The 27819-nt window shown below is 47.9% G+C and overlaps 1 protein-coding gene across 1 annotated transcript in view; it reads left to right on the plus strand.

The window, feature by feature from the left end:
* Hk2 (hexokinase 2) overlaps positions 1–25083 on the plus strand; it is a 67768-nt gene extending 42685 nt beyond the window's left edge. Inside the window, exons 4-18 of the mRNA XM_004634134.2 lie at positions 4521–4640; positions 5175–5270; positions 5966–6065; positions 6283–6466; positions 8928–9083; positions 10642–10875; positions 12092–12396; positions 13551–13699; positions 13941–14060; positions 16816–16911; positions 17380–17479; positions 17569–17752; positions 18805–18960; positions 20083–20316; positions 22619–25083. Of these exons, the coding sequence (XP_004634191.1) occupies positions 4521–4640; positions 5175–5270; positions 5966–6065; positions 6283–6466; positions 8928–9083; positions 10642–10875; positions 12092–12396; positions 13551–13699; positions 13941–14060; positions 16816–16911; positions 17380–17479; positions 17569–17752; positions 18805–18960; positions 20083–20316; positions 22619–22763 (2379 nt within the window). The 3' untranslated portion in view covers positions 22764–25083. The remainder of the gene's footprint in view (positions 1–4520; positions 4641–5174; positions 5271–5965; positions 6066–6282; positions 6467–8927; positions 9084–10641; positions 10876–12091; positions 12397–13550; positions 13700–13940; positions 14061–16815; positions 16912–17379; positions 17480–17568; positions 17753–18804; positions 18961–20082; positions 20317–22618) is intronic.
* The last annotated feature ends 2736 nt before the right edge of the window (positions 25084–27819 follow it).

The following is a 27819-nucleotide window of genomic DNA, read 5'->3' on the forward strand; positions in this document are numbered from 1 at the left end:
CTTTCCAGTACTGGGGCTTGAACTCAGAACCTTGTGCTTGCTAGGCAACTGCTTATTCTACTGAGCTATTTCTCTGGCCCAAGGGGGTGTGGGAGGAGGGGAAAATGTTCTTTCTGCATCTTTGCTGCTCTCAGCCGAGGGAAAGACACTTATCAGGACATCCCTGGATACTAGCACAGTAAGCAGAGCCCATGTCAGCTGGACCTGTGGCTCTCCCTTCTGGATTTTATACCGAGTGGGCACTTGATAATAAAAGGAACAAGTGGAGGAGAAGCATTGACTTAAGATGCCTCATGGGCCTCAGGGCTTGGGAGAAGTGAAGCCTTCTGTTTTCTATTTGCTATTTCTTCTTCCACCAACCAGGCCATTCCTGGGAAAGGAATTCCGAGGATGAGCAGATCAAGTGAGGGAACTACTTTGTGATCCTTTGTCTTTGGGGCTGGCCTTGAGGGTAAACCAGCTTTCTTAGTCTTATTGCTGGGGTTGGGGAAGGAGGCTGTGTCCCAGGACAGCGTTGCATGGCTCCAGTCCAATGTTTGGAGGACACAGGGGCATGAGGCTTTTCTTCCACTGTTTCCCTCATGTCTGTTGGAGCCTAGCTTTATCCATCTGTAAAGAGGGAGATGACAGAACCTCAATTGTGGCGAGAATTAGAAGTGAAGATACATCATGTTCAGTGTATTGCATAGTGCCTGACATATCAACCGGTACTCTTAACTGCTTTTCTTGAGGAAGTTTTGTCTGTTCACCTAGTTGCTTCCTGTCTCTGGAGGATGTGTTCCCCTTTTTGCTTACTGCCTGTACCTCCATTTTGGGCCCCAACTCCAGATCACAAATATTTGAGAACTGAGTAAACAAGACAAAACCAGTAAGTCTCTCTGTGATTGTGAAAAAGACTTGCAACATGGTGAGGACACATTGGGGAGATTTTTATCTCATTTCCGTGGCCTCGACTACCTGGAGGACCCACATACCTCCCGGCCTCTGCAGCGGATGTTCGCCCTGGAGCCTGCCAGTGGCTGTGGGCAGGGCGTGTGGGTCTCTGCTTACCCAGAAAGGACATTCTTTTCAGACATTCAGGATACGAGTACAGTTCTTTGAAAAACTTTAAGATTTCTTAAACTACCTACTTAGGGGTTATAGGGAAAGATTACTCTATTCTCAATGCAATATGTAAACAAAATATTTTAGTTCAAGTCTGGGCGTGATGGCACCTGCCTGTAATCTCAGCACTAATGGGAGGCTGAGGCAGGAGTATAGCTGAGAGTTTGAGACCAGTCTGGGCTAAAAAGCAAGCTCAAGGCCAACCTCAACTGTATAGCAAGACCTCGTCTCAAAAAAAAAAAAAAGTTTCACTTCAAATTTTTAAAGACAGAATAAGAGAATAAAAGATACAAAAGAATGAAAACCATGATGCCTATCTGGAAGAAATAATAACATTATTGGAATATTAGAAAATTTTTGAGTAAATGAGAAAAATGCTATACAAAAATGAAACAACTAGAAGATAATATACACAGGGGTCTGTCGTCTTGAGGAAAGAAATAATGCCATGTGCCTAAAAACAACAAAGTGTTTCGAAAAAGACTAGAAACATTCAAAGGAGCTATTTAGCGATATAATTATTGGTACGGTTCCATATGCATGTGAAGTTTTCTGGTCTTTTGGATATTAGTAATAAGTACTTTAATTGAAGGAAAGTGTGAACTTATAAAATGTGGTTTAGTTAAAACCAAGATTAAGGGCTGGCCAGATAGCTCAGTGGAAGCAGGTGCAGTGACTAGGGTTCGAACCCTGGTATGCCACTGTGCTGGCCCTGCCCCCAGGGCACACTGAGATGGAGACTGAGACTGGGCATAGTGGCACGAACCTGTAATCCCACTGGGGAGGCTGAAAACAGGTTCACTATGAGTCCAATCTGTGTAGTGAGACCCTGTAGACCCTGTACTAAACACATTAAAAAAATAAAAATAAAAACAACCCAAGACTGAAACCATGAAAGCCCAAACTTGCAAAAGGCTCTTGAGCTGAGAACCTGGGCCTTGGGGCTCCTGGATGAACCATACAGCCACTTAGGATTTTCAAGGTGTGCCTTTTATGAAGGGGAGCGGGCAGATTCTCAGACCAATAAGGAAAAGGAAGCCTTTCTAGCTTCATTAAATGATGCCTTTTGAGCCTTTTATGGCAGGAAGCTGTTGGCTCTTTTTCCTAGCATCTTACCCTTGGGTCTTCAGCTAACAGAGAGACAGCCTTCCAGTTCAAGGAAGTAGACGGGTCTCCTTTTCCCCAGTTTTAAAAAGGTCTAAGTTCTTCGAACTGAGCACTGTATGATGGGAAATTCAGGCAATGATGGGCCTGCTCACTGTCTGTTTTGTGCAGTACGGTAGCTGTCAGCCGCCTGTGACATTAAGTACTTGAAATGTGGCTAGTTTGATGGAAAAGCTGTATTTTAATTCTTAAAATTCTGCTGCTGGGCATGGTGACATATCTTGTTTTCTCAGTGGTTGAGGAGGTTGAGACAGGAGGATCATAAATTCAAGGCCATCCTGGGCAACTTAGCTAGATCTGTCTTTTAAAAAGCACTGTTGATTTTGGTTAGTTTGGTTCAAACCCCAGTACTGTAAACAAACAAATGAATTAAAATAGTCACAGATGGCCAGTGGCTGTTCTGTGGGCTGAGGCAGGATTTCAAGCTTCTTTCCTGCCTTATCTTTTCTCTGTCCCTCTGGATAGGGGACAGGGGCTGGGGCTGGCGTGGGGAAGCCGTCTAGCTTTTCTACCTTCTGAGGGTTCTTGTTTTTCCAGTGATCCGTTTTCTTTCTTTGCACACCTTTTTTTTTTTTTTTTTTTCTTCTTTTTGTAATAGAGATAAGTTTGACAAGTGAGTCAAGATGATTAGACTATACATTTGTTTAATATATAATTAGCTTTTGGGGGTAATCGAACTCAGGACCTTGTGCTTGCTAGGCAGGTGCTTAAGGCACTGAGCTTTCTCCCCAGCACTTTATTGAGGGATATAAATATATCCCTCAATTTTTCTTCAGCTTGTTAACAAAATAATAGAGCTTGTTGGACAGCTCTCTAGAAGCCCTATTTACATATTAAAATTTGTTAAAGGAGTTGCGCATGTGTGTATGTGGGCCCTTTTGGACAGAGAGCTCTGGCTTAGCCTAGCCTTGAGGATGTGTTATTTTGGAGGTCAAAGGTTTGGGTTGCTGTGGTTTACTTTGCAGAGGCTCAGAGAGAGGGCCAGAATCGAGGCTGCAGCTCAGTGCAAGCAAGCCATCTCCCACCCTGGGCTGGCCCTGTCTCTCTGGGCCCCTCCCCCTGACTATTCCCCAGACATCTGGTGCCAGTGGGCCTGTCACCTCCCTCCCTCAACCTTTTATTTCCTATGTAAATGCAAATAATGTGGTTTTACCAGCCTCGGCCCACCTGGGAGGCTTGTTAACAGATTGTTGAACCTTCCAAAGGTTCTGCTACTGTAACCTGGGGGAGGGGTGTAATTTACATTTTTAACCTGTTACCAGGTAAGGACAGGCATGCTGCTGGTCCAGGATGACCACTTTGGGAATCCTTCATAGACTCTGCTTATTCTGGAAGGGAAAAGATACTTGTCTTCAGGCCTCACTGTGTTCCCTGGCTTTTAGATGTTGCCCTCTAGTCAACCTGTTCCTTGGAATCAGCTCAGGCTCTTTCTTTGGCCTCTGATTACTTTCTGCACTAGAATGCCTCTTCTCTCAGCTTCTTGGTGTCTGTAAAGGTATCAGGTTCTCTCTGAGGGTGTTGAGTGGGCAAAAGAAAGCCTGTGGGCTGTGGCTGCCAGGGTCACTCTGAAGCCAGGCTTATTGTGAACAGGCTTCTCTGAGGTCTAGGAGCTTTTTAGGTCCTGCTCAGTGAGTCCACAGATGCGAGGCTTCTCACCCACAAAACACTGTTCTGCGTGCTTTTCATTGGTCTTCCTTTGGAGAGAGAGAGAGAGAGAGAGAGAGAGAGAGAGAGAGAGAGAGAGATTGATTTTGAGAATTTCTTTCAGTTGTCCCCAGGGCATTCATTTTCTAGAATGGAGAAATAGAAAATTGATTATTTCTGTTAAGTTGTTCCATGGAATGGGAACAGAGGAAGACCCCTTTCTCCCCAGTCAAAGGATGCTGAGGTACTTCTTACAGTAAGATGGGCTTTCCTTTTGTAGGATAATCAGCTGGATGTCTGTGATAGGGCCACCAAACATGCTCCGTTGTCAGAGCCTGTGTTGACTTTCTGATAACTTTGTGAGACTCCCTGCCTCTCAGGGTTATTTTGAGAGGCGCCCAGGAAAACGGTTTACCTGGAAGATACCATTTAATGAGTACTAACTAGTGTTCAGTTATGATTCCCATTTTATAGATGACCAAAGAAAGACGTCAGAGAGAAGTGTGGAGATCTGACAAGGCCAACTTCTTTCTGCATCAGAAGTCCCTGCTCCTAACCTCTGTGCCATTCTGCCTCCCCACTCATCTTGCTGTGTCATATGTCCTTAGCTGTTTGACCACATCGCCGAATGCCTGGCCAACTTCATGGAGAAGCTACAAATCAAAGATAAGAAGCTGCCACTGGGCTTTACCTTCTCCTTCCCCTGCCACCAGACTAAACTAGATGAGGTAAGCAGGTTCTCAGATGTTTCCAGGGCATCATGCTCAGGGCTGGGAGGTCAAGGAGGGCTGCTAAGCTACTTGCTTCTGTGGTGTACTGGTGGCAGCACTGAAGGGTTGGACAGACAATATTTCATTATGGGAAGTTGATAGTTCTAAGTGTGTAGGGGTGTGTGTGCGTCCTTCTTGCCCTCCACACACTTTTAAGGGATTCTTCTGTTCTAAAGTACTATGAGAAAGACCATTATAAGAAGGTTGCCCAGCAGTTGATGGTATGAAGGTGTGAATCTCTTATGTGCGCAGTGAATAACCTACTTTTTCCTCTTCTTAGAGGCAGTGAAACATGGATGAGTCATTCATTTAATCTCTTTTCCTGGTCAGAAGCTTGGGTTTCTTCTTTCTAGGCTCGTCAAGTGGCCATCTATAAATTCAGCCCTGACCTTAGCCCAGTGGCAGAGGTCCCTGATCGTGAAGACTGTTGGAGGAATGTGGTTTTTGGTTTAGTTGTAGGGACTCAATATTGATTCCTTGGGTCTTTTCTAGAGTTTTCTGGTCTCATGGACCAAGGGATTCAAGTCCAGTGGAGTGGAAGGCAAAGACATTGTGGATTTGATCCGGAAGGCCATCCAACGGAGAGGGGTGAGTGGGGCAGGAGCTTGGGGGCCGCAGTTCTGTTGGGTCTGCTCTGAAGTCCTTTTGCTGCCTGTCCTCACACTCAGTCTGGGAAGGTTTTGGAGAAATTTGCTTCTTCCCTGCTAGGCTGATTACCCAGGCATTTTGTATGTGATTAGATGCCTTTGAGTTTCTGAGCTTTATATGCTAGAAAGTAATCTTAGCTTTAGTGCAAGAAAAAGCCCTCATTCCTTAACCATGAAGAAGACTTGGCTATCATTTTTCAAGTAAGAAAGTTGGTATGAGGCTGAGACGAAGGTGGAACAGGGCAGAAAGAGGACAGCATAAAAAGTGTCCTTCATCAGAAGGGTTATGGGGAGAAAGAAGGAGAGAGAGAAAAGGAAGAGGAAGAAAAGATGTGGAGGGGAAGAAGAAAGAGAAGACCGCAAGGTGGTTCTTAGTCAGTGATGTCTACTAACTAGACTGCAGGGATACTGTCAGGAAAATTGTCAGCCATGCTGGAGGCAACTGAACTGGCCGAGTGAGGTGCTGCTGTTTGACTGGGTCTAGGCCCGGATTTCCAGCTCTTCTTTTCTTTGGCTCTGCATTGGGCTGATAAAGGGGAAGCTGTGTTACAACTGAGCTGCGTGTTTTGTTATTGTTTCTCTATCTTCACGTCTGTGTCGTTTCTGAGATGGCATGCCCTCCCTTCAATCCCACAGGACTTTGATATTGACATTGTGGCCGTGGTGAACGACACGGTTGGGACCATGATGACCTGTGGCTATGATGACCAGAACTGTGAGATCGGTCTCATCGTGGGTGAGTGAGCATGGGGTGTGAGGGTTGGTGCAGTCCAGTGTCCCGTGCTTGGGGGTGTGGGCTGCAGAGGGAAGCGTTTCAATGCTGGGGTATTTCCTTGCACTTCACCTTTGAAGATAATGGTGCGGTCACTTTGGAGGGGAAGAAGAGGGGGATGAGCCTGGGGCAAGGGAAGACAATGGAAATAAGTGTTGATCTGGTGTCTTGCTCTGGCCAGGCACTGGCAGCAATGCCTGCTACATGGAGGAGATGCGCCACATCGACATGGTAGAGGGCGATGAGGGCCGGATGTGTATCAACATGGAGTGGGGGGCCTTCGGGGATGACGGTGCACTCAATGACATTCGCACTGAGTATGACCAAGAGATCGACATGGGCTCCCTGAACCCTGGGAAGCAACTGTGAGTGTCCCTTGCTGTGTACGAGATGCGGGGGAGGGCTAGGGGGCTGTGGATGGGGCTGGCCAGGGCCAGAGGCTTATTTCCTTTTTTCTTTATAGTCTTAACATTGTCTGCCAAAGGTTGCCAAGGTAGCACTGATTAGGGGAATGTTTATGACTGTAAATCTCCGACCTGGCTCTGAAATCAATGAAGTGCGTAAACGAGGTCATCCTTCAGCAGTCACTTCAGAAGGTCATGTTCTAAGTGTGGGGCCCTTGTCTTTCTTCCAACCTTATATTTTAAATTTTCTGCAGAAACTATGAGCAGCATAGAAACCTCATAGCTAGAAGGTCAAGATGAGGGTCGCTGGAAGCCCCTTTCGTAGCTGTCACCACATCAGTGTCCACAGGGTCCCACGTCCTCCCGCCCCAGCCACAAGAGCTGTGGAAAAGCTAGCAAAGTAGCCTTTTTGTTTTCTGCCCCAGCCATGGGCTGGGCTGGGAGGTGATAGGGGAGGGGCCCTGGCATTTTGCGCCCTGAGTGCGGTACACTCCTGCCTGATCAGACTTGGTTTTGTGTTACTTTTGCTTCTTACATAACATCCTTTCATTTTCATATTTGCTAAATAAATGTTCCTCTTGAAGAACTTGGGGCAGGAATGTTGCAAGTGCTGAAGACAGTTGCAAAACACTTTGAACACGCAGCACTTCTGCGGACCTCTTGGTGCTCTGACCATTTTCAGAAGGCTCTTAGGACAGATCTGTGGTTGGAGAGGAAGACCAGCCCTATAAGCCAGATCAGCACTGGGTAGCCTTTCCTTTACCTCAGAGCCCTTGTTTCTTCAGCGCAGGGTCTCTTTCAGTCACAAGCTTCCCTCACATGTTGAAATGTGAGTCCATGTACTTGAGCTTTCTTAGGCACAGAGCGCTTGTGTCTGCCATGGGTGATGAGAGGTTTATGAGCTGAGAAGCCGCCCACTCCGTGCCTGCCTCTGTTACTGAGACATCCTTGTCATCCTCAGGAGCCATGTGTCCTTTGAAGTGTCCAAAGGGAACATTGCCTGCCAGTTGACAGCATACCCCTGCCCTTTCCATACATAAGAAAAAGGTTGAAAGGACATATTCCAAACTGCCAGCCGTGGTAGCCCTGAAATCATGATAGATCTTGACACACTGTGGGCACCCCCTGACTCCAGGGTTCTTTCAGGAAGACAATGTTCAAGCAGATGCGAGTTCTCTACTGCGGTAGCCAGGCAGTGCCCGTGCTGATGCTGTGCATTTCCTGTGTACCCTGAGTTCAGGGCAGTGCTGCCAGCTCTCGCTTAGCTCCAACCCCGCCATTCCTGGCTCTGGGCCTTGAGCAAGTAGCTTTCTGGGGCTTGTGTTTTCTCTCTGGTAGGTGATGTCCAAATCCTTTCTACTCTGCTGTTCAGGACCCTCCTTCACTGTAGCCCACCCTGGGTAGTCGTGGCAGGCCCCAGGTGCCATGATGCTCTTAAGACCCTGATCCTTTCTGAGAGACCTTTGCCAGAAAGAAAGTCACCAGGCCTCTCTGTCACTTAGTCCTAGCCTAAAAGACTAATTTCTAAAGAGAACAGTGTCACCTAGTGTTGGAAAACTAAACTACGCCAACTACCTTCTCAGTTTGAGGGGCATCCTCTGCCTCTCCCCTTGTCACTTACCTACTCAGAAATGTTTAGTGTGTTACCCTTGGAGACCTTTTTTTTAAATTTAATTTTTTAAAATGTCTTTTTAAGACAGAGTTTTGCTATGCAGTTCAGGTCGGCCTTGAGCTCACTTTATAGCCCAGGCTGGTTGTCTTGAACTCCCAAGATCCTCCTGCCTCAGCAGCCCCGACTGCTGGCATTACAGGCCACCACGCCCTGCTTATCCCTAGATTCTTGAGCTCTGCTGCACCTGCCCTTGTGACCTTTTGTTTTTCAAAGGATCCCAAAGGGGCCTAGAGGGAGTGCCGCACAGGTTGAGTGACTAGAAGCAGGGCTATGCCGGCATTTCATCAGGTTGACCTTTTTTTCTCTTGAAAAAATATATTGGGGTCTACATAAGGTTTTATTTTTGAAAATCATTTTCTTGCTGGAGAAGAATGTGTAAAGATCACTTTTCTTTCCTTTTTTCTTTTTTTGACGGAACTGGGGTTTGAACTCAGGCTCTTGTACTTGCCAGGGAAGCACTTATTCCACTGAGCCATCTCCCCAGCCCCAATATCACTTTTGTAGACAAAACTTACCTACAATTCTGCTCATTCCGGAATGTTCCCTACTTGGGTTTGGATGTTTCATTTGGGTGCTGAGGGTAGGGCTGTCAGCATGAGGGACAGCCTAGCCCCACATAGGGTTTCTTGACGGGGCCTCCTACGTTAATCCTTAGTTACATACCGCACCGGGCTCTCAGATAAGCTCCAAAGTCCCGGGGTCCCAGGAAGGCTGTGTGTTCACCGGGGCTCTGTGCATGTCCCCCTGCAGGTTCGAGAAGATGATCAGCGGGATGTACATGGGGGAGCTGGTGAGGCTCATCCTGGTGAAGATGGCCAAGGAGGAGCTGCTGTTCCAGGGGAAGCTCAGCCCTGAGCTCCTCACCACAGGCAGCTTCGAGACCAAAGACGTTTCAGATATTGAAGAGTAAGGTTCTGGGGCTACCGGCTGTGCGCTCACTCGGCTCTGCCTCACTCAGGGTCCTGGTTTTGGGTGGTTCCGAGTATAAGGAGAGCATTGCACGGGGCTGAAGCTGAAGGCCTCAAGAAGGCGCTTTAATGGCTCATTTGTATCCACCTCCATCTCCTTCCATGGAAATTCAGGCATCTCACTCCTCAGCGGCAGTTCTCAAAAAGGACTGTCACAGCTGGGCATAGGACTGGCAAAAGACTATGGCACCCACCTGTCACCCCAGCTCTCTGGGAGGCTGAGGCAGGAAGGTTGCAGTTCAAGCCCAGCTGGGGCAATTTAACGAGACTGTGTTTCAGAATTAAAAAAAAATGGGTGTGATGGCACATGCCTGTGATCCCAGCACTTGGGAGGCTGAGGCAGGAGGATGGCTGAGTTCAAGGCCAGCCTGGGCTACAAAGTGCATGTAAGGCCAGCCTGAACTGCCTAGTGAGACCCTGTCTCAAAAAGACAAAAATAAAATAAAATTTAAAAAATACAGAAAGCTGAGGGTGTAACTCAGTGCAAAGGCCCTGGGTTTGAGTCCCAGTACAGAAAATCAAAACAACAAAAGGACTCTGTCCTGACTCCTGCTTCCTAACACAGAAAGAGGTTACCCAGAGGTAGGCCCACCCATGCATAGCTCACCGGGGGGCAGGAGTGGGGTCCAGCTTTTACTTTCTAGGACACAGTATTATAAGAGTTGGGCCTAGTTATCTCTAGATGGAGGATACATCCTGTTGTAGATGGAGGAGATGTCCTGTTGTTTCAGGGACCAGATGTACAGAGAAGGTGGTTGTAGACCTGAAGGGCCAGTGGACAAGGTTTAAAGGATTTTGTTGTAAGTAGCAACCCCAGAGGAGTTGTACCTTTCTTTGCTGGGCTGCAGGAGAGGAGTATTCCCACAGCTAGTATTTCCTGCCTTGAGAAGGGAGCTCACCAGGTCGCCAGCCCTTTACCAGCAGCTGCGACACAGGCAGCCCCTTTCAGCATCAGAGGGAAGGCAGCTGGATGCTCACATTCAGAGAGGGCTAGTGGTGGAGGCTCATTTGTCTGTGCTGAGATGAGCAAACGGCCCAAGCTCACTCCACCAACCCAGTGTGTAAAGCACCAGGAAAATGGCCTTGGCCTCACATGGTACATACAGAGGAATACTAGGTTGTAATTTCTATTAGGGAGGTTAGAGGGACACTAGAGGGGCCGGAGAAATGGCTCAGTAAAATAAGCGCTTGCCTGGCAAGTGCAAGGGCCTGAGTTTAATCCCTGGTTCTGCAATAAATAAATAAATACAAATAAAATAAGAGACACTAGAGAGGTGAGATGTGGCAGTGGGCGGAGAGAGACGCAGAGAAGGTCTGGGAGAGGAGAGAAGCCTCAGGTGGCTGTTTATCTCAATCCCAATCGCAGTCCTGGTCCTGGTCCTGCCTCCCCCTCACAGCAGTGAAGGATTCTGCCCACTCTGGCAGATGGGGTTTTCTGGAGCTGAGGCCTCCTCTCCGGTCACACACTTGCCCACAGCCCCGTCTCTGTTTCCCAGGGAAAAGGATGGTATCGAGAAGGCTCGCCGAGTGCTGGTACGGCTGGGGATGGATCCCCTGCAGGAGGACTGTGTGGCCACCCGCCGGGTCTGCCAGATAGTGTCCACGCGCTCTGCCAGCCTGTGTGCGGCCACGCTGGTGGCTGTGCTGCGGCGCCTCAAGGAAAACAAGGGCGAGGATCGGCTGCGCTCCACCATCGGGGTCGATGGTTCTGTGTACAAGAAGCACCCTCAGTGAGTCAGCATCCCCTGCCTGGGGGGAACGGGGCCCTGACGGCACCTGCGATTGGTCCCTCCATGGCCAGTTCCAGGGTGTGTTTCCTGGGGTTGAGGGTTTGTGGAGCGGAGAAGTGTCTCTCAGGGAAGGTGGGAGCTGGGAGCTGTCCTCCTGCTATGAACTCCCCTGGCTGCTGTGTGCCCTGCCTGTCTCCCTCTTCCTGATGAGTTAGCCTTTCTTTCTTTACTCTTGCGTGACCATAGTGGTTCCTGCAGGTGCCGGGCCCTCCCCAGCCTGGTGGGTAGCTGCAGTGGGTTATTCTCTGGCTGACTTGGGTATTAACATTTAGAGCCTTCCCATCGTATGTACCCAAACACTGAAAGTTCAGCTGGGACCTGGAAGATACCCCTCGGCCATGCTAGCCTGTTTTCTCTTAATGTGAGTGCTGGTTCAAGGGACCTTCATTAACTGAACAGATTGCTGTGAAAGCTTTAATGTGGGAGTTCCCAGTCTCCTAGCCCAGTGCCCCAAGAACATCAATGTATATATGAATCATTTGGGGATCTTCTTAAGTGGCTATTCTGAGTCAGAAGCTTTTGAATGAGCTGGGTTCTCTAACAGTCCTGAGTGAGGTGCTGCCCACAGACCGCACGTACATAGCAAGTGGTTACCACGTGGAGAGTTTCTTGCTGAACTTGCCCGGTGTGCTCAGCAAAATCGGGATCTTTGGTAGAAACAGGCCAGAAGAAAGGCATTGCCAGCTGTTCTGTTTAGTGTCTTTCCCAGGCAAAGTGAAATGAAACGAATAATAGACATGACAAGTACAATGGCAGGAAAGCCACCCGATTCCTTCAGGCTGCCCCAGCAGAGCTGACTGTAGCTTACTGAGCAGAGGAACTGGTGTGCAGGCCAGCTCGATGAGGAAGAGGGCATCATCGAGAGGACAGTCATCGTGTGTGACTGTGTGCTGGGGACAGTGGCTTGTTAGAGGGCTTCTCCTTTCTGTGGGGGATAAACAGGCAGGGTAGTCACAGGTGAATACCTGAGTTTTTGCATAGTGACCCCCACAAGTTAGGAGAAAAGAGAGAGGAGGTTGAGGTTAGCATCAGCTCATTCCTACATCTCCCACGGGGTCTCCTAGCACTTGGGCCAAGGCGGTAGCCCCTGGACAGCCCTCTGCATGCCCCACAGCCCTTAACTGTGACTCCTGTCTCACCCTCTTGGTGGCTGCAGTTTTGCCAAGCATCTCCACAAGGCCGTGCGGAGGCTGGTGCCAGATTGCGATGTTCGCTTTCTCCGCTCTGAGGATGGCAGTGGCAAAGGGGCAGCTATGGTGACTGCGGTGGCTTATCGACTGGCAGACCAGCACCGAGCCCGCCAGAAGATCCTTGAGCCTCTAAAACTGAGCCATGAGCAGCTACTGGAGATCAAGAGGAGGATGAAGGTTGAAATGGAGCGAGGTCTAAGCAAGGAGACACACACCGTAGCTCCTGTGAAGATGCTGCCCACCTATGTGTGTGCCACCCCTGATGGCACAGGTATGCAGCCTGGTGTTGATGTTCTGAAAGGAATCCCTGAGCTTTAGCCCTGAATGCTTGAACCAGAATGTTTCTTCAGCTATTTTGCTTTAAGTGAATGTTAGCATTCCATGCTGTCAACCAGGAGTTCCTCTGCTAAAAATCAAACAGTAATGTTAGTCCGTATTACTGAGCGCTTACTGTATATCGACTCAGTATTTGTTCACTGTTAAAATTTAGAATTTCCCAATGAGCTGCCATGTTTGGTAGAAAACAGAAGCATAGAGAAGTTCACGAGTTTGCCCAGATCATATAGCTGTTGGATATTAGAACTGGAATTCACATCCCAGAGCCATCTCATCACATCTAGGTCAGCATGGGCTAATTGGACTCATACCAGCATTTGTAAATAATGTTTTATTCGTATGCAGCCATGCCACCCATCTGTGCAGTATTGTACCTTCATGTTCCCCTGCCGAAGTTGAAGGGTTGAAACAGACACAACGTGGCCTACAAAGCTGAAAATGTTTCCAATTGCCCTTTATACAAAGAGATTTCGACCTTCTGTAGAGGTCTTATGTCCCAACAAACTTGAGTCTTCTGCCATTTCAGAGAAAAATGACTGATGAGCCGGCCACTATTGCCAGGATAGTGAAGTTCCTGAGTTTGGAACTGGAGCTTAGTTCTTGCCCACCTTTTGCTAGCGTTGCAGCCCTGACTGAGGAAGTGCCTTTGCAATGAAATTGCCGAGAAAGGGAGGGGCTCTCACTTTAAAAGATTTCCCTTCCACTTCTTTCGAAGAGCTATGCTTTGCTGTATTCACTCTATTCTAGAGTCCAACCTAGGGTGATGTTTGATTTGACACAGCTGTGTACTTAGATGGTGTTAAGTGCAGTGTGTCAGCAGGCAGTGTTCCCCATGTTCTGCAGAGCTCATTGTGATTTTGGGCCCCTGCCACATGGACTCCTTTGAGGACCACCAGTGGCCAAAAGAGATATGGCCTGGGTAACTTATTTTCTTCTCCCTTAGGGAGCGCTCACATTCCATTGTCGTCGTGCCCCCCCCCCCCCCCAGGTGGAGGAAGAGCTCTAGGGAGGACCTCTCTTCAGGGGAAGGAGCATCAACTGTCACTCTTCGCCAGTCTAACCCATCATTTTCCTGGGTTGGTTTTCCAGAGAAAGGGGACTTCCTGGCCTTGGACCTTGGAGGAACAAACTTCCGGGTCCTGCTGGTTCGTGTGCGGAATGGGAAGCGGCGAGGAGTGGAGATGCATAACAAGATCTACTCCATCCCCCAGGAGGTCATGCACGGCACTGGGGAGGAGGTGAGGCAGGCTGCATCCCGGGAGGGCCTGGTAGACTTCTTGCCTTCATGGATAGCACTGTCTGCTCAGCCATGGCCCCAGGGAGGGCTCAGTGAGCCCAGGATGCCAGCCTAATTTCTCCTAGGTCTGGGACTGAGCTTAGGCTTCTTAAGGGTGGAAATGTTGAGCCTGGGCTCAGGCCCTGCTGGAGGCGGCCTGCCCTGGCCAGGGCTCTTTCTAAGCACCCCACCTGTTCCTGCAGCTCTTTGACCACATCGTGCAGTGCATCGCTGACTTCCTGGAGTACATGGGGATGAAGGGCGTGTCACTGCCTCTAGGTTTCACCTTCTCCTTCCCATGCCAGCAGAACAGCCTGGATGAGGTAACAACTCCCCACCCCCATCTGAACTGGGGAGAAAGCTAAGCTGAGCAGAGGGAAAGCAAGGCCTGTGTGACCAGAGGGAGTGGAGCTTCCTGGTAGGGACAAATTTTAGCTTGGCTGCAATAGTCTTTGGGACACTAATGACAGTGACCAAAAGCAAAATAGAGCTTAAAAATTTTAAGTACATTTTGGCACATGCTATGTTGGCTTCTTATGTGCATGATCTCACTTAGTCCTCATAGCAACCCTGTAAGATGGGTGTGTGTGTGTGTGTGTGTGTGTGTGTGTGTGCCTGTGCCCCCATATTGTGTGGATGTGGGTGTGTATGCCAGGGCTGTACAGGGATGTGCTTTGTTCTTCAGAGTCTGTGACACATCCAGGTTGATAAAACGCCAAGCCGGTGGGCATGAAGTATGGAGCAAGTGCTGGAGGCGCTGTGCAGGTGCTTGGCAGGGAGCACACAGCTCCCTGGCAAGCTGTGGCCTCTCAGGAAAGGATCTGGTGTAGGGACAGCAGTTCCTCATCTTTGTGGCCATTACGGAGCCTCATTGCTCCTTGTTATGGCATAGGGAGTTTTGTTGTCTCCTGGTGCAGATGCCCTGGCTCTTCTCTGGTCCCACCTTTGCCTCCCTTCAGCTTGCTGGCTTGGGAGGAGGAAACAGATGGGTGCAGGTCTGGTGCTTGCAGATGTTCTTCCCCACGGAGGAGAGGACTGAGTAGGCAGTGCTGGAGCTGGACTGTTGACGTAGCTCAGCATACGGTTATGTGAGCAGTCGCTCCTCTGCATCAGGCGTGTAGAAGAAGCCCGTGTGCGTGCCATAGATGTTGGGCTTGCTGCTGCAGATGCAGTTGCCAGGACGGAAGGCATGGGTGCTGCCTTAGATTGCTTCAGATAACCTGGGCTGGATAACTTTTCTTTAAAAATAATAATCTTCATGATATAGACAAATATGTAAAAAAATAAGATCAATAGAAGATAAAAGCATGACACTCTAGTGTATACATTCTAGGTTTTTTCCTACTTCATTTTAGGGACTAGGGAGATAGCTCAGCAGTCTAAGTACCTACTGGCGAGCACAAGGACCCAGGTTCGATCCCTGGTACCCCATGCCATGCTGGTCCCATGCCGAGCTGGCCACTAAGACCAGGCATGGTGGCACATGCCTGTAATCCCAGCACTGGGCAGGCTGAGACAAGAATATCACTATGAGTCTGAGGTGTGTAGCAAGAATCTTTACCAAATAAATAAATAAAATTTTAAAAGATTTTTTTAAAAAATATTTTAAGCAGATGCTGTCTCTTCCTATCCACCGGTATCTATCTTTTATCAGGTGAACTAGAAGATGTGTTAATTATTTTTATCTGAATTGTAAGGTCCCAGGCCACCTTGCTGGATTTTATTCTATATTTTCGATTACTTTGTGAGAAGTGCAAGTTTGTCTAGATTCATGAAAAGGAAGAGTGGAGGGAGAGGCAGGGACACCTGTTGACTCAGGTGAGATCATTCTGTGCCTGCGGCCTCAGCAGGTGAGGAGGCCCAGAACACCCGGGCATCCCCTGGCCTTGGGCAGATCTCGTTGTCTGTGGGGACCTGTTCTTGTCTTGTTACCATGATTACTTGAGATGATGCTTACTGCGTGTGTACTACATTGTCTGATGCTGAGAATGGAACCCAGGGCCTCAGCGCACTAGGTCTGTGCCCTGCCACTGAGTGACAGCCCCCAGCCCTTGTAAACTTTTAAGTGTCAAATACAAACCTTTGCCAGAGAAGTGAAGCTAGCTTGTAGACAAGAGAGGTGGGTGGAGATAAAACACTCCCTTGTCAGGATGTGAGTATTGAAACCAGGGCTTCACAGGATGTGCTTTGTTCTTTTGAATCCTCTGGGACACACCCTGGTTGATAAAGTGCCAGGTTTTGAGCATGAACCACCACGGAAATCCTGGAGATAGGAGTGGGTGGCCCCGAGTGCACAGCCTACCGGCATGTTCTGGCCTCTTGGGAAAAGGAGCTCCGGAGGCTGTTCCTGAGGCCTGCCACAGAACAGAGGGCTCCTGGGAGCAAAAATCTCTCTCAGGTGGTCCTATGGTACTGAAGACCACATGACAGACAGCACACAGAGGACACTACGAGTGGTGCAGAGCTTCCCTCCCTGCGGAATGTGGGGCGGGACAGAGTAAACTGCTTTGCCCAAGGAAGGGAACACGTGCGTAGGGCATTCACTCAGCGCTATGAGCCCATTCCCAGGTGTCTATTTGCCTGGACATGAGTCCCACTCGTGTCTTCAAATTGTAGGTCGCAGCCAAGTTACCTCTATTTCTCAGTTAGTATAATGTGGTGTGATTGTGGTGATGTGAAAGACGGCTGTGAGGATTAAATGATACAACACACTTAGCCCAGCACGTGATGCATGATAGGTACTCAGTGAATCTAAGTGAGTGCCTTAGAAACACGTTTAGTTTGCAGCACTGGGGAAGCTAGGGCAGGAGGATCCCCAGGAGTTCAAGGCCAGCCTGGGTCGCATACTCAGTTCAAAGCTAGTCTGACCTACATAGCAATACCTTGTCTATGAATAAGCACATAAGTAAGTAAATAGGAAAAGAAAAGAAACAAGTTTCCAATTCTTTGTGAGTGAGATTACTGGTTCCTCTTGGGTATCTAATCTGTGAAGTTGAGGACTAGAGTGCAGCCAGGCTCCAGGAATGACCTAGGAGGCCTGCTCTGATGTTGTCTCTCCCCAACACGTATGATTTTCAGAGCATTCTCCTCAAGTGGACAAAAGGCTTCAAGGCCTCTGGCTGTGAGGGCGAGGATGTGGTCACCCTGCTGAAAGAAGCCATCCACCGCCGAGAGGTAGGAGAGACAAATGTGAAGCCTGTGTCAGTTTCCTTATTCTTGAAACATGTATAGGTTCCAAGAGTGGGTACAGTGTTGAGTTCAGTTGCTTTGGTTAGACGGAAGTTAACTTAGCTCTTTACCAGTTGTTGAGGGTCTCCTGTGTGCCTCAAGCTCTGTTCTGGGCAGAGGGATTCTTGAGTGACTAGTAGATGTAGCTGGATGAAGAAAAGCCCATGACTCAGTGGTGGGTGCTGTCAGGTCTATCAACAGTAATGAGGTGGATGCAGAGAGCAGGCAGGGAAGCTGCAATCTCACAGCACAACCAGGGACGGGGTCTCTGAACAGGTGGTGTTTGAGCAGAGACTTAAGTGGGAGAGCCACAGCATGAGTTATTTTGTATCCATGTAATTCTCCCTTGCAAATGTCTGAAAGTTGACTGTTGGGGTGCGTTTATGGACTAGACATCTGCTTCTGGTCTTTCAGGAGTTTGACCTGGATGTAGTTGCGGTGGTGAATGACACAGTAGGAACTATGATGACCTGTGGCTACGAAGACCCTCACTGTGAAGTTGGTCTCATCGTTGGTAAGGACACCAGCCACCCTTCCCACATGGGACGCTTGGCCCTGCGTGGGAGGAGGCAGGTGTGAGCGAGGTGCCCTTGTGATCGGCAGGCACAGGCAGCAACGCCTGCTACATGGAGGAGATGCGTAACGTGGAGCTGGTGGATGGAGAAGAGGGCCGAATGTGTGTCAACATGGAGTGGGGGGCCTTTGGGGACAATGGATGCTTAGATGACTTCCGCACAGAATTTGATGTGGCTGTGGATGAGCTGTCACTGAACCCAGGCAAGCAGAGGTAGGCACGCAATTGTGTGGGATGCACGGCCCAGAACTGGGCTGCAGCCAGTGATCGAATGATCAGAGCCTTGACCACGGTCTACAAGATGCTCGCTGGGTTGAGTTGTAATGCGTTTCTCAAAAGGGTTTCTTGTCAGACATACCTGTAAGTTCTGAATTAGTAAGTAGTAGCAGCACCATCCACCTGAAGGCCCTGGAGAACAAGCAGGAGTTGGGACCCAGGCTGTGGGACCCTGAGGGACAGCAAATGGAAAGTGGAGCCATCTGTTGCCCTGGGAGAAGCGCTGCTAGGTTGACCTAGATGGAAAGGAGCCAGTCCTTTTATCCTGCCCAGCACCTGGCCTCTGGGGCCTTGTATTGCCAGTGTCACAGCACCCATGTGCAGTGGCGTGGTGAGGAGGAGGTCTGAGCCGAGAGACTGTGAGCTCTAACACACATCCCATTAGGAAAGAATTGTAGTGTTTCCCAGCTGAATTAATCAGGAACCCTGGTCCTACAGAAGGTAGTTTGCAAAACATTTGTCTCATACAGTTCCCAGGCTATAATGCCTCTGGGAACAGGGCTTCATTCAGTAAGGCAAGATGGGGCAGTGTCCGGGTTTTGATTGGCTTTGTGAAAGGTGCTATGTGGAGTTGAAAGACCCTCAAAATGTCACAGTCTCCTCCAGCTCCAGTGGCCAGCATGAGGGTCCGCAGCAGGCTCTAAGGACTCCGGTAGTGCATGTTCTCTGCTAGTGGAGTTAAGGATTAAGACTTAGCTTCCTTCCTGCTTGTGGGGGCCTGGTGGGTAGAGTTTGGTGTGTGTTTCTCCTGGAGGGGCTGGAATAAGCCCTGGAAAAGAAATGGGCCTAGGAGATGGGGCCAGTCCCAGGGAGCCTGTGGGCCTCAGGCACCATGGGTCAGATGGTGGGTCGCAAGGGAGGCCACCAGGAAACCTGCCCCAGGGAATCAAATGCTACCTCTCCTACCCAGGAGGCTGTACCCCTCCACTTTGTTTCTCCCACCACCTTCCTGCTTAACTTAACCTCCATAAACGTTCTTTGAATGACAGGTTTGAGAAAATGATCAGCGGCATGTACCTGGGCGAGATCGTGCGTAACGTCCTCATCGATTTCACCAAGCGTGGGCTGCTGTTCCGTGGCCGCATCTCGGAAAGGCTTAAGACGAGGGGAATCTTTGAAACCAAGTTCCTGTCTCAGATTGAGAGGTATGAATTTGGGGGCTGGTGGAGCTGTGTCCTCCTTTTTTTCCCAGGGCAGACAGAGGATTCCCGCAGCACAAGTGAGCTCAGGGTGTGGTTTATACAAAGGTCAGTTTAGTGGCTAACACATTGGTATGTGACATTCTCTAGAAAGCTTGCATTGAGCAGTGGCATGAGGCCATGAAGAGTGATATGATGGAACTTATACCAGATACGATGCTAGAAAGAAACTTGCTAATAGGATGTAAGTTGAAACGCACAGTGGAAGCTACCTGACAGTGTCTGAGTGCTGCCTGGCAGCCTTTCCTAACTGCTGGTTGCCGTAATCAGTCAGCCAGGATTGAGCACAGGTGGGACCGTCTGGCAGCCGTGAGCCGTGAGCCGTGAAGCCCTGTTAGAGCAAAGACTTGCTTCTCCAGCCTAATGTCAGAAAAGTCAGCTCCAAAATAGAATGGTGAATTTTAGTGGCCTTTACAAATGAATGCTGTCATTACTTTCAGGCAATAGACTAGGGACTTGGCATGAACAGACCTCTTGGGCATCTGTACCGGTGACAGAGACGGTATATTCTAGTTTGCTTGTGTGTTCACGTGAGAGGAAATGATTCCCAGTTTCTAAAATATTTTTTTCCTGCAGTTTTGTTTACATCTGTATCATAAAGAGTGCACAAGCCGGACACAGAACACCCAGCATGGGGAGGAGGAATAGAGCAGGAGGAGTCTAGTGCTGGCCCCAAGTGACTGTGTCCTCAGACCCACAGACAGCAGTGGGAGAGAGGACACGAAAGAGTGTTGCAGCTGGAAAGTGCCACAGGCTGGCGTTGATGCCGTCTTAGTATTGCCAAATGAGTGGAGAATGTAGACAACCTTTTTTGAATACGTGGACAAGGAACTGCCTTTTGTTTTGCATATCAGTTTTATATGGCAGTGCTCCACTGTGTGGCCGTGACTATGCTCTTAAAGAGAAGAGTTGGGGTGGTGCCAAGGGACGGACAGTGTGCTGAGCCCGGGAGCAGGGTCCACCTCGCAGAGCCACAGGAGCCTCTGTTGCTTGAGGAGCTGGGCCTGAGCTTCGGCCGCCCCGTCTCTGTCTGTGTGACTGACCGCTAACCGTCTCCTCCCTGCCCAGTGACTGCCTGGCCCTGCTGCAGGTCCGCGCCATCCTGCATCACTTAGGGCTCGACAGCACCTGTGATGACAGCATCATTGTCAAGGAGGTGTGCGCTGTGGTGGCGCGGCGGGCGGCCCAGCTCTGTGGTGCAGGCATGGCTGCCGTGGTGGACAAGATACGGGAAAACCGTGGGCTAGACACCCTCAAGGTGACAGTGGGTGTGGATGGGACCCTCTACAAGCTACATCCTCAGTGAGTACCTGCCCCTGGCCTGTTGGCCTCTCCGTCTCTCACTCTTTCTTGACTTTGTGGTACGTTATCAATGGGCCCTGAGTGTGTATTGTTTATAGTGGGAAAGCTAACACTCAGAAGAGGCCTGTGTTCTACTCCGCAGCCTTGGAAACCTCCATGTGAGCCCCTCCCACACACATCCCCCTTTCCCTGCCCGGGACTAGAGCCCGGCTCAGTCTCTTGCTTTAATTTTCCCATACACCTATGTATAAGTCTCTGCTATGTAGTTTTCCTTATTTTTGGACTTGCTGTGAATGGAATCACATGGTATCCTTTCTGCGATTTTTTTTCTAACACACAGCATGTATAGTTTTTAAACAACTTTTTCCATCTTTCCTCCCTCTCTCCTTTTCTCTTTTTCTCTTTCCCCCTTTTCTCTAACTTTTTCCTTTTGTCCTTTCATCTTTTCCTCTCTTCCTTCAGCATGAAGCCTCCCTATGTTGATCAGGCTAGCCTCAAGGACCCCAGGGTTAAGCAATCCTCCTGCCTCAGCCTCCCCAGTAGCTGAGGCTACAAGTGTGCACCATCATGCCCAGCATGTATTTATGATTTTAAGAGGTATCCATATTGAAATGTGCAATTATAGTTTTATCAATTTTAGATATCATACCTTAGTATGTGTATGTTATTATATCTGCTGAGGTGATATTTGGATCATTTCTGGATCTTGACTTTATTACAAGCAGTGCTGCTGTGAATATTCTAGTAAACGTACCCTAGGACTCAAGCAAGTCATTTTTCATATGATGTGAAGCAGAGATTTGACAAATAATACCACTGACTACTTGTAAATAAAGTTTTATTGGAATGCAGCCACGCTCACATGTTTATGTATTGGCAATGGCTGCTGTCACCGGAAGAGTAATTGCCACAGACCACTTGGCCTGCAACGCTGGAAGTATCTGTTGCCTGCTCCTTTGTGGAGAGCTTGCCATCCTTCATGATGGAAATGCTAACTTTTGTTTTTATTCTACTTTCTTTCTCTACGTTTCTTGCTCTTTTCTCTCTCTGTCATCATTTTGCTTCTCTCTCTTTTCCTTCCTTTGTATATGTTTTGAATCATTTATTTGAAAGGCAGAAAATGCCCCAAACATTCTGGAAGTTTTTCAGCTAGAAGTTAAAGGGGTAGACCTGTGCCCTGGCCTGGCAGTGTCCACAGGACGGAGGGGAGGACAAAGAGCCCCGGAAGGACTCTTGGCATGCTCTGTGGTTGTTTGGAAGAGCTCAGAGTCTACACTATAGCAAAAAGAGGGGATCATAGAAGGTCCAAGACCTTTTCATGATAATCAATATCATTGTGAAAATAGGAGCCTGGGTTCCAGATGGGGGATGGGAGATGGGCTGTGTTAGTCAGCTTTCTACAACTATAGTAAAATGCCAGAGATAATCAGCCCATGAAGAGAAAAGCTTCATTTGGAGGTCAAGCCATGATTGCTTGGCACTGTTGCTTCTCAGGCTGTGGAAAAGCGGGAGATCCTGGCAGGAATGTGCTTTCCTATGTGTGGATAAAATTGTACACCTTATGACTGGGACGTGAGAAAGACAGGGAGACCTACCTGCCCCACAACTCTTACATATTCTATTATTGCCCAATATTGCCAAGCTATGGACCAGCCCTTTAACACATAGGCTTTTAGGGGCACATTTCAGATCCAAACTACAGCAGGGATGGAAGCCCCTGCTACACCCCTGGGCTCCATGTCTTTCTAATGGTGATAGGGCATCATGACCCTGCTGTGTTGGGTTGGATGGTGTTGGTTCCTTTTCCATGTTCATATGGAAAAAATATCTGATTTCTCTTACATCCTAAAAGCAACTCTAGACACTTGCCCCTTCTGTCTTCAGGTGAGTTTTGTAGTAGATATGGGTCTGATGAGAAACCTGGCCCTTGGACAACATAAAGCCACACATGTGGGTGTTACTGCCCCCTGCAGAGTGTATAAACAGCAAGGCAAGTGTGTGGCCTACAGCTTTTTCTCTTGCACTGATTAGTTTTATGAGGAGAATTCATAGAATCACAAGGCATTTATTCTCAAGTTGAATCTCAATCCCTTGTGGCCCCACTGTGCTGTAGAATTTGGACATGTCAGTAGCACCTTGCAGTCTTAATTTTCTGATACGTAAGACAACATGAAGGTTTACCACATTGTCTCTGTGATTCGTTTCTTCATTATTCCTGGTCTCCAGACTTTTTGGAGTTGCACTTCTGGGGACATCAAATCAGCTCTTGACTAACCAGCTTTTTTTTTTTTTAACTCTCCAGCTTTGCAAAAGTTATGCATGAGACAGTGAAGGACCTGGCCCCGAAGTGTGAAGTGTCCTTTTTGGAGTCTGAGGACGGCAGCGGGAAGGGGGCCGCTCTCATCACTGCTGTGGCCTGCCGCATCCGCGAGGCTGGACAGCGATAGGACCCCCAGAGATTGGCAGGGACATCTCTGGTTCCCTTTTCCCTGTTTTAAATTATAAGGTGTTGTCCCTCTGTGTCTGAGACAGACCCCTTAGCTTTTCTTTAGCAGAAAAGACCCCAGAGGACTAAGTTTTGTCTCTGAATACGTTCACTGTAGTTTGTATCCAAGCCCTGCCTTTTCTCATGCTGATCACAACCATTCCCACTGGGTGACTTTTAAATGCAATCCTTTGTTATCTCCTGGCCAAGTTTCTGGTTCCTGTGCAATCGACAAAATGGGGACAGTCTTAGCGATGCGGCTGCCTCCCTGTGGAGCTGAATGTGACTTTTCTAGGTGGAGCCATCCCCCTGCATGAACAGTGACATCGATTCTCCACTTAGAGGTCTGAGAGGTTTCCACTAAGAATGCAAGCCTGATCCTCCTGCAGGCAGACTTGGAAGAGTGGGGGTGGCCAGAGGAAGGAAATCTCATGAGTGTCCACTGGACAGCCTGTCTTCAACATGCTCATGAGTGTTGCCCTGTGGATTCCAGCATTTATGGGCCTGGAATCAAGGAATCCCCCATCCAGGCAGTGAAACCAAAGCCAGGAGCATCCCGTGAGTGGGTTCGCCTCTGCATCTCATTGTGGGTGCATGGATCCACTGTGAGCATCGGACCTTGAGGGAAAGGGGAAATTTGAGTTTATTTTTAATATCTTCCTGCAAAAGTGGAAGTATCGTGTTTTTATTTTAATTTATGTGTGAAACTTAGTTCATGAAATAGGTCTCTTCATTATGTGATCGATTGTATGTAATATTTATATTTGTTAATTTGTTATATATATATATGTAGATAGATAGACAAGGTATCCTCAGACTTGGCCTCATTGATAGATCAGTTTAGTTTAGGATGGAAGGTACTGATATTGACTAGCTCCTAGAAATACCTCATTTGCCTGCAGGAAGAGAAGGGAAGCCTTGGGGGTGAGTGAATGGCGAAGCATCAGCTTTCTGGCTCTTTTCTCCCTGGCAGTCTTGAAAATCTATGGAAGCAGGAATGGAGACTGAGGCTGGGCCCATGGATTAGAGCAACCACAGCCACTGGCAGCCCTGTCTAGGGACTTCCTTGGCACAGTGTTACATGGGATATGCACCAAAGGAAACCAAAGAAATCATTTCAAGTAGACACACTGCCTAGGAGTCTTTATTTTTTATGTTCAGGGCATTAGGTATGTCAAAGCTGTCTGACAAGATAAAGGAAGCCACCAGAAATTTCAAAAATTTTTTCAAATTGTCAACCTCAAACCAAAATGAAGCAATTAATGAACCAAACAAATACCATCTCAGGGACAACATTTTTGGTATGCTTGTGCCCTCTTAGCAAATTTCACCTTGAGTTTGTCTTGTAAATGTTTTACAAGAAGTGTGCTTCCCTGGGCTGAGCTAGCATCAGCCTGCAGGCCTGTTTTTGTGTTTTCTACATGGTTTTTATTTCATGGCAGAGATTGGGATGGCCTAGAAGCCTCCAGATTACTACTTCTCAAGAGTGCAGTTGACTCTCAGTCTAAAAGTCTGCTTCTGCTCCCAAGGAAAACAATCATGAACATGAAGTCTGGATACAGTATGAGAAAGAGGAAAGAGCCTGGAGCACTATTGAAGAAGATATAGAAAACAGGATCAAAACAGGAAAATGGACAGAAACTCACAAATTGGTTGAAGCTTATTTTTGTACATTTTCTAGCTTGGGCTGAGAACAGGGCCTGGTTATCACTCTTGAATAAGAGGGGGATAAGTAAGTGAACATGGCCCAGATCTTCTTGAGAAGGAAAAAGGAAAGGGGACACATCCTCATTTGTCACAGTCTGACTTTGCCTGTCTGGAGAAGCTCCTTTGCTACCCTTGTCTGCAGTTATTATCTAAAGTGTGGGTGCCTTCAATTACAATGAGAAAGTCAAAAGCCACTATAGACTTGTCAATCACTAAAGGATATCCGTGAAGTACAGATGAATTTTAACTTAATTTTATTATTGAATTTTAACTTAAATTATGTGTTTTTAAATCCTGTGTTCTAAATGTATGTGTGGCTATTAAAGATGTATTGTTGGTTTCTATGCCAGAGCTCTGGACACTGCATGTTGACTGCCCTCCCCTGGTTGCTGCTGCTCTGCTTGATGTAAATAGAGTGCATCTCAATCTTTGCCCACAGTGTGCCCAGTATGGATCATCTCAACCCTTTGAGCACTCAATCTGGTGAAGATGTTGTCACTGTGTACAATAAAGAACTAGTTGAATTAACTATGTGATGTTAAATTTTATTAATAAAGTTTAACTTTTTTCAAAATAACTCGATGTGTCACCTGAGCAAAATATTCAGTGTGCATGTTTAAGGCTGGTTATCTTTGGCCAGGTGTGGTAGTGCCTGCCTCTAATCCCAGCACAGGAGGATCGTTGTGAGTTGGAGACCAAAGTGAGCTCAAGGCCAGCCTGAACTGCAGATGGAGACCCTGTCTTAAACACACACACATGCACACACGCACACATGTATGTAATACACACTGGCTATCTTAAGGACATGCTAATACTACCTGAATAGTCTAATAATTATGCATGTCTTGGTTTTGCGTGTGTAGTCATCTCTCACTGTGCATGGGACGGTGGCTGGAGAACATACCCAAAAATAACAAATCTGTGAATTTTACAGAAGTTCCTCTTATATAAACAAAGTAGTTTAGTATTTGCATAGGACTTATATCCTTGGTCTAGATTATGTGTAATACATAATGTATTAATAGTTTTGTTATTTAAGGAATAATGACAAGGTGTGCATGTTTAATATACATGTTTAATACACGTGCATTTTTCTGAATGTTTTCTAAGGTTGATTGGCTTCATCTATGGAACCTGTGGGCATGGAGGCCAATGATGTGTGTGTGTGTGTGTGTGTGTGTGGCCAAGATGTGGCCTGGTCCTATACATTTCACTCCACACAAATTCAGGCTTAATAGAACTGGAAAGCTTTTCCCCTGAGTCTCTGTTGTCAGGAACTATCACTAGAGAGCCATCGTCGTCCTGGCATCTCTTGTCCAGGTAGCAGGCTGGGATGTAGTGTCACCCCAGGGCCCACAGTGGGTCTCAGGAGGTAGATGTGATGCTCTTTCAGGATGTGTAGTTCTCCACATGAACATCCGCAAGGCACTTGGCCCTGTCTTTTCGTACCCCTCAATAGGAAAAACAAATCTGGTGAACAAATTTCCCGGAAGTCTCTAGTGGTGCCCACTGATGCTACTGCTTGACTAATGAAGAAGATGAGCAATGCAGTCACACTTGGAATCCCAGTACTCAGGAGCCCGGGAGGCAGAGGTCTGACAAGAATGAGGCAGGCCTGAGCTACTTAGTGAGTTCCAGCCTCAACTCCCTATGGCAAAATGCTATTCAAAAAAACCAAACCAAAACAAAAAGCAAATGTATGATTTTTCCTACTGAAAGAAAAATTGCAATTAGAGTTTGGAAGCATACACTGGTACAATCCTATTGTGTTGTAGAGAACATGCCAATACACATCTAAAATAGGTTTTGTATAATTATCTAGAAATTTGTGCTAAGGAAGTATACAAGCTTGGGGACTAATATTTAGCTTAATGGTTTGACTATAGTGTAGTTCATACATAAGAGCTTAAATAAAGGCACCGGTTTCAAGACCTGCTCAGAAAAACAATTCGCTGTAGGTATTGTAAGCTACAATAGTTTTTTGTAGTCAGGCTGGCCTTGAACTTGCAGTGATCCGAGTGCTGGGACGGCAGGCGTGTGCTACCATGCCCGGCATTTCAAATATTTTAATATAGCAACTTGATTATTGGGGTGATGGAAGAGCTGAGAAACACTCAGATTACATTAGAAAAAGCTGCTTGTATCCCTCTGCCTGAGTCAGCCTGGAAACGAGTGGGGGAGGGTGGGCGAGGACCGGAAACGCAAAGCTATTAGATACCCTGGTTTCTCTCCCTCCCACTGAGTTAGCTCAGGAGGTGGGATGCAGAGCAGGGTAGCACCGCATGGGTCTGGGCACTGAGCAAAGCAACGCAGCGCGCGCCCTGTGTGACCACTGCCCAGTGCTGCAGAAGGACACCAGGGTTACAGGTAAAAGTTCAATCAAGAAAATACCGACAGCACACTGCTGTACAAGCTGGCCCTCTGAGGTTCTGCGTCCTTGCATTTAGCCAATGAGAATTCAAAATGTAGTTGGGCCAACGATGGTCGTATTTGTCTCAGTATGTGTATAGACTTTCTTGTCATTATTCCATACAAAAATGTAATTCCCTTTAATAAGAGTATAACAACCTCACATTGTATTAGGCATTGTAAATCATCTGGAGAGGATTCAAGCCATACAGGATGGTATAGGCCGCGTGCAAGTACGCTTCCAGGTGAGCAGCCCTGGATTTCGGTATCCTGTGGGGTCTTGCAACCAATCCAATCCTACACAGATAGCAAGGGAAGACTACCATTTTCATTAAGAACAATGCATTATGACACAGGAGGTGTTCCGTCGTAGGGTTCCCTCAGCATCCCCTCTGTCTTACTGAGCTGCAGTGAAGGTCACAGCCTTCTTTCTCAGCAGCTGTCCTCACCTCGCCCACCCAGGCTGCATCCTAGCCCTGCGCCTCCTGTACTAGGTTCTGCTCAGCACTGCGCTGCCCCTAGCCCCGCTCCCCAGTTCACTGCGGCCTCCTGAAAGCTCAGGGAAGAGCTGCTCCGTCATTTCTCCTCGGGATTCTGGATTGGGCATAGACACTTGATTCCCCATGGACCCATAAGGAGACCCTCAGGGGAGGCTCTTGTCAGTGTGTAATACAAGACGGATTCGTTCAAGGTGAGCGCCTCAGCGCCCAGCAGTCCCAGCTCAGCTTTGCCGGGGCTGCCTTCTCGCCACTCCCACGCGGCTTTCACCAGGGGAAGAGTGTCTCTTCCAAACAAGTGGACAGCGCAGAAATAGCTTTCCCAGTTCTGCCGAGCCTCTTCCTGTTTTTTTTTTTTTTCTTTTTCCTGTTTTTTGTTGTGGGTTTTTTTTTTTTTTCCTTTAG

This window comes from Octodon degus, unplaced genomic scaffold (assembly GCF_000260255.1).
Source record: "Octodon degus isolate 3935 unplaced genomic scaffold, OctDeg1.0 scaffold00058, whole genome shotgun sequence".
Taxonomy (NCBI): Eukaryota; Metazoa; Chordata; class Mammalia; order Rodentia; family Octodontidae; genus Octodon; species Octodon degus.